This window comes from Pinus tabuliformis, chromosome 3_1, assembly GCF_031772625.1.
Source record: "Pinus tabuliformis cultivar Carrire ecotype Pingquan chromosome 3_1, CPIR1, whole genome shotgun sequence".
NCBI lineage: Eukaryota > Viridiplantae > Streptophyta > Pinopsida > Pinales > Pinaceae > Pinus > Pinus tabuliformis.
The window spans coordinates 995,087,884-995,100,395 of NC_142301.1; the positions used below are offsets into that span (position 1 = coordinate 995,087,884).

General features: G+C 37.3%; 1 protein-coding gene and 1 pseudogene across 1 annotated transcript; both read left to right on the forward strand.

The window, feature by feature from the left end:
* The first annotated feature begins 5,360 nt into the window (after positions 1–5,360).
* Positions 5,361–6,842, forward strand: LOC149191224 (zeatin O-glucosyltransferase-like). Its single transcript, XM_089413547.1, has one exon. The coding sequence runs from the start codon at positions 5,361–5,363 to the stop codon at positions 6,834–6,836; it is 1,476 nt and encodes a 491-aa protein (XP_089269673.1). The 3' UTR covers positions 6,837–6,842.
* Positions 6,843–7,685: 843 nt separating this feature from the next.
* Positions 7,686–10,931, forward strand: LOC149191225 (tryptophan--tRNA ligase, cytoplasmic pseudogene; annotated as a pseudogene).
* Positions 10,932–12,512: the final 1,581 nt, after the last annotated feature.

Here is a 12,512-nt window from a genome sequence, read left to right on the forward strand (position 1 = left end):
GAAAACAGACATCGGGACGATGTCCAATCACAGGAGGGGGAGATGTAATGACCCCAGTAAATGTAAATGTGAATTTTACTATGGTAAAAGACAATATAGTAGTTGTTGTTTATGTTAAAAGAAACAAAACTGTGATAAACTACATTATTGAAAAAATTAAATATTTTTCTTGAAATGTTGGCAGCCTCTGGGAGGTGGATTTCAAAGAAAAAGATCAGTTGGAATAACTGATTGGAACTGCCCTCCCAAACAGGAAAAGTCCTGGATGTAGGGAGGAAGTTCTGTGCTGTGGGGACAGACAGAAGAGATTTTTTCCTGAGGAAAGAGGAAAAGAAATACAAGAGAAAAAGGTTAAGTCTGGTAGAGACCAGATAACCAGGCACAAGGTGCACAGATTCTTGTTGAGGGCTTGAGGCCTGCAAGATGGCTCGGGGGGAGAAAACCATCTGAGAGATGGATCTCATGGCTGGGTGGACGAGCAGAAACAAGGTACAGCAGACTTGCTTAGGTACCTGCTCATGACTCTGGTGAACCAGGTATGGTTTCCTATTACAGAGTCTCTGTTGAAATTAAAATAAGGAAGTGCAGTAGAGTTACAGTGGTTAATTGATACTGTGTTTTTATTCCAAAGATTACTGTTATGATAATAGTATAATTGTCTAGATGTAGTCTAAATAAAGGCAGGCTGTAATTGTTAGGCATGACCCGAGACCTGCTAAACTGATGATAAAGCTACATAGGTGTAGCTCTCAGCTAACAGCAGATTATAATATGACTAGCATAATACAAAGCAGACAAGGAGACAGAGATAGTCTCAAGCAAGAAAACGATTAACGGAACCCGTTGTCGGGAACCTTGTATGCAAACCAAACTATTACCGAATCATGCTGATATAAGAATAAGTTCGAAACTTGTGAGCCTGAGTATTAATATCGGCGGCAGGTCCGAGAGTAATACGCATTAACAGGCCAGAACAAATATATGCATAACTGTAAAATCAATTGACAAGCAAGAGACTAGTATACTATCCCAGACTCGGAAGGAAATGAGTATACTCTGCAAACGCAAGGGATGGAGAACCATACCCTAGCTGTACAACCTTCACTAGCAATAGCCACATTCACAGTACTGTCACCGAGGAATCGGTTCAAGCTATAAACAATAAGGAAAACGAGTTGACAGAACAGTGAAATCGTGCATATGGCTGCAGAAATAAATTATGCATGTGTAATATATGACTGGCTAAGTGAAAAGAATATAGTATGACGAATATAGTAAACTGTTAGGACTTATAATCAGATAACATTAGCAAAAACCATATGGAGTTATCAAATCAATACTCCCTGAAACTGTAACGAAAATGTAAAGCAAAACAAGAGTCTGCCGCCGCTGAGACGGGCGACTTATCATAAGCAGAGACGAAATGCAATAGTAAATGGAGAAATACTAACTGATACTTATGATATCAGCTGTAAGCATGTAACCCATTTCAATAGCATTACTCAGCACACGAAAATCAAAAGGGTTCGAGCAGAGCCATGTTCGGCTATACACATATATACATATTAACTAAAGAAAAACAAAATACCTCGACAGTAAACCCCGGGTCGGGCATTATTGCGCAAGCATTGATATATATAACAGGAAACTTTCAAATTAAAAACCCAGATTCATAACCCATGTCTGTTTGTTAGGACCCGATCGGTCCTGTACAATATCAAATATCCAGAATAGATGGTTCCAATGTCTAGAAATGCCAAAGGGTCGATTAAACCCTAACAAAAACAAAATTACAGAAAGAAGAGACAGAATAGACGGGTCGCCATGGACTGTGCGTTCCCGGTGTTGAGCATAGATCCATCAAGATAACAACCACATGCAAACGGTAAAGGTCCGTCTGTAAATACCACAGCCGATCGAAGAAGGGTCAACCAGCGTTCAAACGGCGGACTGCCACAATCAAACCCTCGACCTCATTAAAAGAAGAACTACCGAGCTCTAACATTCAGGGAAAAAGGATAACAGGAGTAAAGATCTCACCTGTGGTCGCCGAGTGAGCAGTAATGTTGAGCTTAAAGACTGTGTCATTGCCGAAAGGGCAGGACCGAATCCATCTGCAGACCTTGCAGTAAGAGAACAAAGTTAGAATAAGCCATGAGCAGACAATAGATTAAGACATGTTGAATGCAAGCTCTAAAGTTAAACCAGTTAACCATTACCTTGCAGGCGTAACAACAAGTACTTCACGTTTCCCTGAGGATGAGCAAGATGTGAGGACGAAGCCTGAGGTCTCGATCCGGCATCAGAGCACCCGGAGGAGTCGGAGGAAACTATGAGAAATGGGTTCTGGGCTCGCTCCGGTGGGGTTTTGAGCTGCCCTAAAACCCTTAACCATTCCCATCCGTTGGATCTGAGATGTGGATCTTGACCGTCGAAGCCTGGCGGGAACCTGTAGCGGAGTATCCAAGGTACCCAAGCCCGAGAGGTCACATGGCAGGGTGGGCCGGACATGCCACCTGCCAAGCAGTGGACTAAACTCATAAAGACAGCAAGTGATCTGGCACCTGCAAAGGCTGCGGTCGGACCATCTAACTCCGCACCAGATTAATACATTGCGTACTGGGTAGGGTCACAAGGTTAATGACTTAGTTGTGAGTCAATGTGACCAACCCAAACACCATGTCAACATAAGTATCATGTCAGCGCATAACAACATAGTAAAGTGCTGAAAACCGACCACATAAATTTAACATTGTTATATAGTTTAATGGTTGGTAGATGCACCATGTTGATAACACATTTACATGCGGTAACACCTAGTTAGAAAGTATGCAAAGCAGTGGGTTAGATTACATGGTATGTGTAATTTTTTTTTTTTTATTTGTATGGTAATGAGGATGTGACAGTTTTAAATGTAGTTTATTTAGTACTTTAGTTCTATTTTAATTACTTTTATTTTTTAGTTTATTTTTATTAGTTTCATTTTTATAATAATTTAGTTTAATTTAATTTCATGAGATTATATATATATATATATATATATATATATATTATTTTACTTAAATATAGTTTTAGTTTTAGTTTTATTATGATTATAAGATGTTAAACATGAGCCCCACAAAAACTGGTGAGTTTTCAGGGAGACCAAATTTCATGGTGACATGAGACATCTACCAAAGCCTTGAAATAAGACAAACTTTTTAGTCAATCAAATGCTCACAAATTATAATTTTTAATTAAAACAAAAAATACTTTAATGATTTGCAAGGTTAAACATTGGGAGTTGCCATAGTCAATGATAAACCTAGTCAATGATAAACCAATAGTAGTGACTAAACAAATCAATTGTTAGAGTCCTTTTGGGTAGAGATTAATAATAAATATTGCAGGGCAACTGCTACTCAAGTGAAAATTATACTTTAAAAATAATTGCAAATTTATATATGAAGTAGAAAATTTAATTTCCTAATGAGGGACAAGGAGTTGCTTAAAGTTTGGTGTGTAGTAACCACGAGTTAGTCAAATTTACATTTTTACTCCTACTTGCTAAAGTGCTAATGAACACGTAAATAATGTTGGGTAGAAACTCTTGGTAAATATATTTATTTATGGTAGTCTAATTTATAGATGAAATGACCTTTTTTCAAGACATGTTTTCTAGTTAATTTTAATCAAAACCGAACATATATTTCTAAAAACATAAGTTTAAGTTATTTAATTTGCAGAATTTTGAATACCCAAAGGGTTTTTCATGGAGCTAAATCTATTTGTAAATTCAAAAATGCATTCTAAACAAAAAATGATCACATTATTTCTTAAAATTATTTTTCCGGATTCTATGAAAATGTCTATTTCATCTATAAGTTAGACTACACCTTTATTTACATCTTGTTCCTATCCATTTTTTATATAGATATTTGATTAAATTATGGTAGATAATAATTGTATTTATGTGACTAGGTTATTTTCAAGGATATCCATTTTTTATGTAGATACTTCTTAAATTATGGTGCACAATAATTGTATTTATGTGTCTATGAGTTATTTTCAAAGATTTTGATTTTAAGTAGCTTTCTTATAAAATCTAAAAATCCAACATCATCATTACATCACAAATAGGATTTTCTCACGTCATGAATAATGCTTAACGTGCCCCCACTAACTTGGTGTCACTTTGTTATTTACTGCATTTTGTTATTTACTATGTACGTGTACTGCTAAACCCCATATAAAAAATTTCCTTACGTCAAAAACTCTTAATTCTAATTACCCATTTAACAATAACGAATGCTTGTCATGTCTACGTTGGATGGCACGGCACAAGTACCACAGCTTTACCACCTCCACATTCAGATACAGGGTTCTACTCTCGCCGGATTCATCGTTTGAACGTGAGGAGATTGACTCCACTCGATCAAAGCTGGAACTTGAAAACAGGTTTACTTGTTAAAATTTAATTGTTTTAACTATTTTGTTTATTATATTCAAAATATTCCTAAAATTTAGGGTCAATTTAATTACGCAACATTAGACATGAAATATACGCATATACCCGTCTTATTTCCAAACTGGATGTGGCCACTTACATTCCTCCAATCCCGACTACCGTGCCATATTATTCAAAATATTCCTAAAATTTAGGGTCAATTTAATTACGCAACATTAGACATGAAATATACGCATATACCCGTCTTATTTCCAAACTGGATGTGGCCACTTACATTCCTCCAATCCCGACTACCGTGCCATATTAAAGTTAATTGGGCATTTTCTACGGAGGCTGCAAATTTTGCAGGGCTTTAAAAAATTGTTGAAATCTGGTTTTTATTTTACTAAATTTGGTGGTTGAATTTTATTGTCTTCAAATCTGTCCCCTTTTTTTAATAAATTTGGTGATTGAATATTATTTTGTTAGGGTAGAAATGGATTCAGGATTAAGCTGGTTAAAGACCGTGTGACACTCAAAATTTTAAAAAATAATAGCAATTGTAAACTAGATTTCTAAAAAAATTCTGCCAAATTTTATTAAAATCTTAAAAAAAGCGAACACAGACATATTTAAAGCTTCCTTAGATCAGGCAAATTCAAAATAAAAATATATCCTCATTGAAAAATGCGTGCGAGAGACGTTTTTATCAGGGGATTCGGAATTCCTAATGGAGTACGGAAGCTTAACCAAAATATATCGGACCAAGGTGGGCTTGTGCTGTGGAGTGGGTTTAGAAAAATTAGGTATATATAATTTGAGTGGTCCTTGTGCATCGCAGCGTTATTGCAGCGTTTGCAAGTACGAGCTTTAGGTTCATAAAACAAACGCAGCTTCTTGTAGGTTACAAGAATCTGGGTGTCTACCATATTTTATGGAGGCCACTGATTCACGATCTCTGTTAGACGCAACAGCACCGGCCATACAGGTGTTAATGGTGCCATTTCCAGCTCAGGGACACCTAAATCAATTGCTCCATCTCTCCAGGGCGATAGCCGCGCAAGGACTAGATGTCCTCTATGTCACCACTTCTTTTTACATTCAACAAGTTCGGCATCGCGTTCAGGGATGGAATCCTGATCACTTTGCCATTCGTTTCTACGAATTGCCCATGCCCTCCTTACCAGATGTGCAGCCGCCCAATCTTCAAAATGAGGACCATGTATTTCCCCAGGACGTTGTTTCTCTGATTGAGGCTTGGGAAGATCTCCGAGAGCCTTTCGATCGGCTGATACAGAGCCTCTGCCTCTCCAATTCCAATAGGATTGTGATTGTGCATGACGTGTTGCTGGGGTGGGTTCAGACTGTGGCGGCAAAACACCAAGTCCCTGCCTACATTTTCAGTTGCGTCAACGCCTATTTCTCGGCGATAAGGGCGAAGGGGACTGGAATTCCGGAATGCGTTATATCATACAAACGGTGCTTCCCGGACAGCTTTATTACTGCCATATCTCGCGGCAGAGCAGAAAGTCTAGCACTCGCGACAGGACATCTCATGAACAGTTTTCGCGGTCTGGAATCTCAATTCATGGATGACCTGCAGGAAATACGCCAAGAACATTACGGTGAGAAGCCTCTGTGGGCGATCGGCCCTCTTCTTCCCCAATCAATTTGGACGGGTAAGAAGGGTAATTCAGATGTTGGAAGTTGCTTGAGATGGCTGGACGGCCAAGCTCCGGCTTCAGTCGTTTATGTTTCGTTTGGTACATTGTGTTCTCTTTCGCGCCAACAAATCCAGGAATTGTCTGGAGGGCTAGAGGCGAGCCAACAGCCCTTCCTTTGGGTAATCAGGGTTGCAGATACCCCTCGTTTCACAGCGTTGGATGAAGCGCAGGTTGACTGGATTAGCGAGCTGCTTCCAGAAGGGTACGAGCGCCGAATCGCAGGACGCGGTTTCGTGGCGAGAAACTGGGCGCCTCAGCTTGATGTCTTATCGCATGAGTCCACCGGATGTTTCTTAACGCACTGCGGGTGGAACTCGACGTTGGAAAGCATAAGCGCGGGTGTTCCAATGGTGGGTTGGCCGCAACATTCGGACCAATTTGCCAACTCGATATTGGTGGCGAAGGAGTTGAAGGTGGGCGTCGAAGTGAAGAAGTGGACAAAGGCGGACGAGAATGAGTTAGTCACGGCAGAAGAGGTTGAGAAAGCGATCAGACGAGTGATGGCGAATGATGAAGAGGCAATGGAAATGAGAAAGAGAGCCAAGGAACTCAGAGATGCTGCTGGAAGTGCCGTCGCAGAGGGAGGGTCGTCGTGGAATGAGCTGCAGTCGTTTATCGATCATTTTACATCAATTCTGAACGGGAGAAATCCAACTACGATTTCGGCCAACTCTCACAGTCAGTGAACAGGCCTGCCAAAGTTTGAAGTTGCAATCCCGCAATATTTTATGCGCTGAGATATCTCGTGCGCAAATGTCAGCTAAAAATCTCCAGAAATGAGGTCAACATGTTAAATGAATTTTCTTTTCCAAACTTACAGAAAGAATGATGACCAAAGAAAAGCAAGTATTCTAACCTTGCGGTGTAAACAAAGTGTAACCAAAGGGGACAGCCTCCAGCCCTTTGATCTTAACTCTGTTTTCCTGATGTTACAATCCATTTCCAGAGTCTTTCGTATGCCTAATTCTTATTAGCTTAGCATATAGCTACATATATTGCGAAACATAATTACTCGTTGATTCGGTTTACATTACTTCATTTAGTTATAGTTTGCGTTATAAATTTGGTGAGATATGACACAAAATATTAATGTAGAAAGAGGTTTTTATCTTTAAGATTTTATTAATGTTGGGTTAAGATTAGGTTTTCAAAATTATATTTATAAATTGACAATTTTAATGGAAACACAGTTAATTTTAAAAAGACAAGATTATAGTAATAGATTTCTTGAAGAAGGTAACAAATATTATTTTAATATAATAAAAAAAATTGGTTTTTGAAGTATTTGATTCACCAATAAATTTTACATTTTTATTGGAGCCTCCATTTAAGTGAATTAATTACATACTAATAAAGGATATAGTGACTAATTCAATTATTGATTAACTCGAACAGAATTGTGCTTAATAAAGTTGTGGATTGGTTGAATATTTGAAGTTAAACTTGTCTACATAACGGCTGGGGCGGTTGGCTTTCGTACTCTCAGCCGTGATCGAGTCTTGCGGCGGCCCCTCGCTGGGCGATTTCTATAGGCTATGCCGTATTCAGCTGACTTCGGCGGTAAATTCTGCTGGCTTCGGCCATATGTGGATTTTCTCTCTGAAAAAAAACTTATCTACATAACTAATAAAAGATATAATGACTAATTTAATTATTGAATAACTAGAGCAGAATTGTGCTTAATAAAGGTGTTAGATTGGTTGAATAATTAAAGTTGAACTCGTATTAAGTGTTTTAGAGTTGCATCGAAGTGTTGCAGGTTGATTGTGTATTGATTAACTAGAGCAGAATTGTGCTTAATAAAGTTGTTGATTGGTTGAATAATTAAAGTTGAACTCGTAAGTGTTTTAGAGTTGCATCGAAGTGTTGCATGTTGATTGTGGAGTACATGGAAGAGACCTAAACACAGTAAAAATCGACGTAGTAAAAGATGTTAAACTCTATCAATGAGTTATTAACCATGGAAAAGTTTCAACAACCTTATGTGTTAAATCATTGAAGTTTTGTTTTAGTGATCGTGTGTTTTTAACTTTTGCAAAGTTTAACCTTGAGTTTTCAAATTTATTTGAGGGTGACGTAAGGCCGCCGCCAACACCAGGGCTACGAAGTTCGAGGCGATACGTCAACCTCTGTTGTTGTTTCAGAGGGTCGGTCATTGAACTCCTCGGTTACTCATTACAATCTCAGTCTTGTACTCCTCATTCCCTCATCGCAGTAATATACTTCTAGCAAAAAGAATGACAAGAGCTAATCAGCTTGTCAAATGCCCGGTTATATACAAGTTGGATAATCAGATAACATCGTGCGCGGAGATTAGATAAATAAAAAATAGGTGCGCGCGTGTTATTGGGTTATCCAGCCTGCATATAACCGGGCATTTCTTGCCCTATGGCAGGTTGATTAGCTCCAGCCAGAAAAAAAGAATGGGTCATCCTATCGGAGTTGTTGTAGCTCATTCGCACAGCCTAAATATCAAATATCTTCAAAAAAAAAAAAAAAAAGTTCCGACACAAGATTAAAATTTTGCAAATTTTATGGGAGGTGAATAGTATCGCTGTTGATATTCTAAAGACAGAATGGGAAGAAAGCAGTAACAGTGTTTATTGAAACTCTATGGTATTAAAACTCTTGTGAAAAGTTACTTACCTAAAAAAAGACGCCCATTTAGGATGAAAGATAAAAATTCTATTTGGGGTGTTTTCAAAGCTTCTTACTTGTATGGAAATATTTGAGGATGTGGTGTTAAGTGAAGTTTATAAAGTGCATATAAGGCTTGTTGCTGAGGGACTTTATGATCTAGTTGTTGGTCTGATGTATCAATACGGAAATTGTATCATCTATGGAGAACCTGTTGTCCATTGCCCTGGTCAGCGTTGCCACATTGAACTTGTGTTACATATTTCGGTCATCTAATAAAGTAAATGGTGTATGGCTGGTGCATCCACAAAATATTTTATACACAAAATATTTTATACAATAAAGTCTTAGAGTCAAACATTGCTTTAGCGAAGTCAATAAAAGCATAAAATATTGGTGGACAGTCAGTGAATGATGTCTACTCATCTGTAAAGATATCTGACTTTCCGAATGCTTTGAGAGATTTTCAGTGGAATTGTCGTTAAAAAGAGGTGCTCTGTTGTGTGCGATGTTTCAAAATGTTGGTTCTTGTAGTGTTACTTATTCATTTTGCAACATAATTAGAAACTCATGGATACATTGATTGATGCTCTTATTGGTAAGAAGAACCCTTTCTTAAGGAGGAGAGGGTCTATCTTGGCAGAGAAGTAACAACGCTTGTGAAGCAAAATCTTTATTTTATGATAGAAGTATTAATAGTAAAAGGAAATCTGCTGAAGAGCAGATATCTATTCCAAGTGTTGAAAGTGAGTTGTTAAATTCTAAAATGGAAAAGATAAAAATCAATGAAGGTGGTGCAAAAGCATAAGCATCAGTTCGAGTACATCTCATATGGCATGTCAGAGGTTGTTTCTTGAGAATCTAATTTGGCCTACATATAAACCATGTCTCTTTTGAAGTTATTGAACTATTTCTCAATAAACTATCAAAATTATCAGAACAACTTTGGATACAGTTATGGTACCAAATTTCTATTGTGGAAAAACGCAGACATCTCGAGGTAGTGAATTTCGAGATCGATTTTCGAGTAAACAGAGAAAAATTTAAAAACTTTGTGATCTAGGTTTTGGGCAGAAAGGTCCCAGTTAACTTTAAGGCGGGAAATTTCCAGAAATTCGAAGCGGTTACACATGTTTTTTGAGTTCCTTCGAACACTAGTTTTCATAAAAAATGCCCTGCACACTATGGGTGACTCACTATAATTCGATTTATATTCATTCTCGGACGAGACTTGAAGGAATTTTATTATGGCGAAGAAAACAATCCTAGTTATAATTGGAAGAAAAATATGGAGGATCTCTGAGTAGAAATGCAAGATCAAGAATCACTTATTTCTATGTGCCAGAGAGATTTTGCTAGTCTTAAAATAGAGATGGATGAATTACAAGAGACTCGAAAGAAACTCTGGAAACAGGAGAATGAACTTGCATATATAAATTGATAAATTAAAATCCGAAATTGTGAAGGAAAAATAAGTTTGGACCATGCTTCTCCTGGTGATATACGAAGGATACTTATTTCAGTCAGAAGAATTTGCAGGGATCACAACATCTCTCCTGTGTTTGGTCCAATATGTAAATTCCTAGATTGTGATGATAATTGTTTCACTGCTGTGACAATTACAACTGCGAAGTATCTGCTAATGTGGGAGGGCACATTTACTATGACAATCTCATTGTGCAATGCGGCTGTCAAAACCTATATCAATCAATTGTCGAAAGGGTGTAGAAACTCACTGGCAAGCCTACCCATCTCTTCCTCCATCGCAGTGTTTTCTTCGCTCACAGGGAATTTGACAAGATTCTTGATGCATTTGAGAAAGGAGAAAAACAATAATTATATATTGGGAAAGGACCTTCATCTGAAGCTTTGCATTGGGAAACATCTTGTGCCATTTATGTTTACAAAATATTTACATGATGCATTCAAAGTACCACTTGTAAATCAAGTCACTGATGATGAGAAATGCATGTGGATGAATCTTACTATTGAAGAGAGTCAGAGACTTGCCCGTGAAAATGCGAAAGATATAATTGAAAATCGTTTTGATATTTCAAGACATTCATATTTTTTGATTTTGACTATGTTGGGGAGCCTTCTACAGGAACATGGTTAGAATTACTAAATGTGTTACCTTGAATTAGGGGGAGACAGGAAAAATGTCAGCAAGTGATTCCATTACAATAATATATGTATCTGTTTCTGCCAAGGACATCAACAACAAGGTGAATAAATATGTCTTCTCAGAAGGTGGAGATAACATAGAAAATCATTGGAAATTCGGGGCAAATATCGAGGTGGATAGATCAGTAAAGTATCTTAGCTTCTTTCTTGAGGATGATGCAGAATCGAAAAACATTAAACAAGAATATGGAGATGGAAGAATGCTTACTGGGGAAGTTAAAAAGATTCTATTGAAATTTTGACAAACTTAGTTGAACGACACCGTTAAGTTTGAGTTACAGTAACAAATGAGGTGGTGGATGTATTTACGACTCCAAGGCCTTTTGCTGATATGTTTGGTTAAGGATGCAGTATACCAAAATTCTTTACAGCGTGGAAAAAATGGTATAAAATTGTTGGCAGTGTCCAACATTTAAGATTGATTGCTCACATTATTCTTCACCTAATTTAAATAGTCTTGGTGGCACAAATTGCACGGGTTTATACAGAGGTGTTCTCCTGTAGATGATTTTCTCAAACCTCCTATTTAAGAATTCGATGGCTATTAATTATCTAGAGAGCTCTCTCCTCATCTCAAGAAACCACCAAAGGCGCCATCGGGTGTGGTTTTGTTGTTTCCTCAAAACCACAATGGGGTTATGAATGGGTGATAAGAGTCGGGCCCACATAATTAATGTTTATAGTTAATTTAAATTCCCAAAATTTATCAGACTATGATGTGAAATTTCATAAGCGCTCTGAGTTCATTTTTTTTTTAAAGAAAAGAGTTGTATTTAATATTGTACATTTGTAATGTATGTGGTATTAATTTTGTAATGCAATAATTTCAAAAAAGAAAATTTCAAAAGAAAATAATTTTTACAACTGTTCTAAAAATAGTTTATTAACTATTTTCAGAATTCAGAGTTTAAAAAATAATTTGAGCTTTAGGGTAGAAGGTATAAATGAAAGCTAGGAGTTAGATGGGAAACGGTTTGGAAGGCCACAATCATCCATCACTGGAAATGTAAACCAAACATTCCTTCTAAAATCTAAAGATGAAATTGTAGTTTGATTCCAGCATTGGGAAGTTGAAGTGATTCTCTTTCTCTTGAGTTTCATCATTCATATTTATGTATTTCTTGCCTTGGATAGTGTAAGATGAAGTTAGTGCTTTGGTTTAGTTTTGGAAGAATTTACTTAATTGTACTCATTAAAATTAATCGTTAAGCCCTTAATGGGTGCTCCACATCCAAGAACCTCATCCATATTTTCTCAATCTTACAGCATTCTTTCTACAAAGTTAAACCATGGATTCTTAATTTCCTATCCCAAAATTTTGTCTCTTCCATTTTTTGCTTTACACATCCACCATAACCTCTCTGGCCATTCTGCTTTGGAAGTCTAGGGTTTCAAAATTAGAAGATTTGCTTGCAAGCCCTCATGGTCTGTATTTCCATCCATTGAATTTAATTGTTTTAATTAATCTCTAAATGTCTCAGGCACTGGTTCCCCCAAAGCCAGCTTTTTTTGGCGTCGTTGCCCAGGAACGAAGACACGAA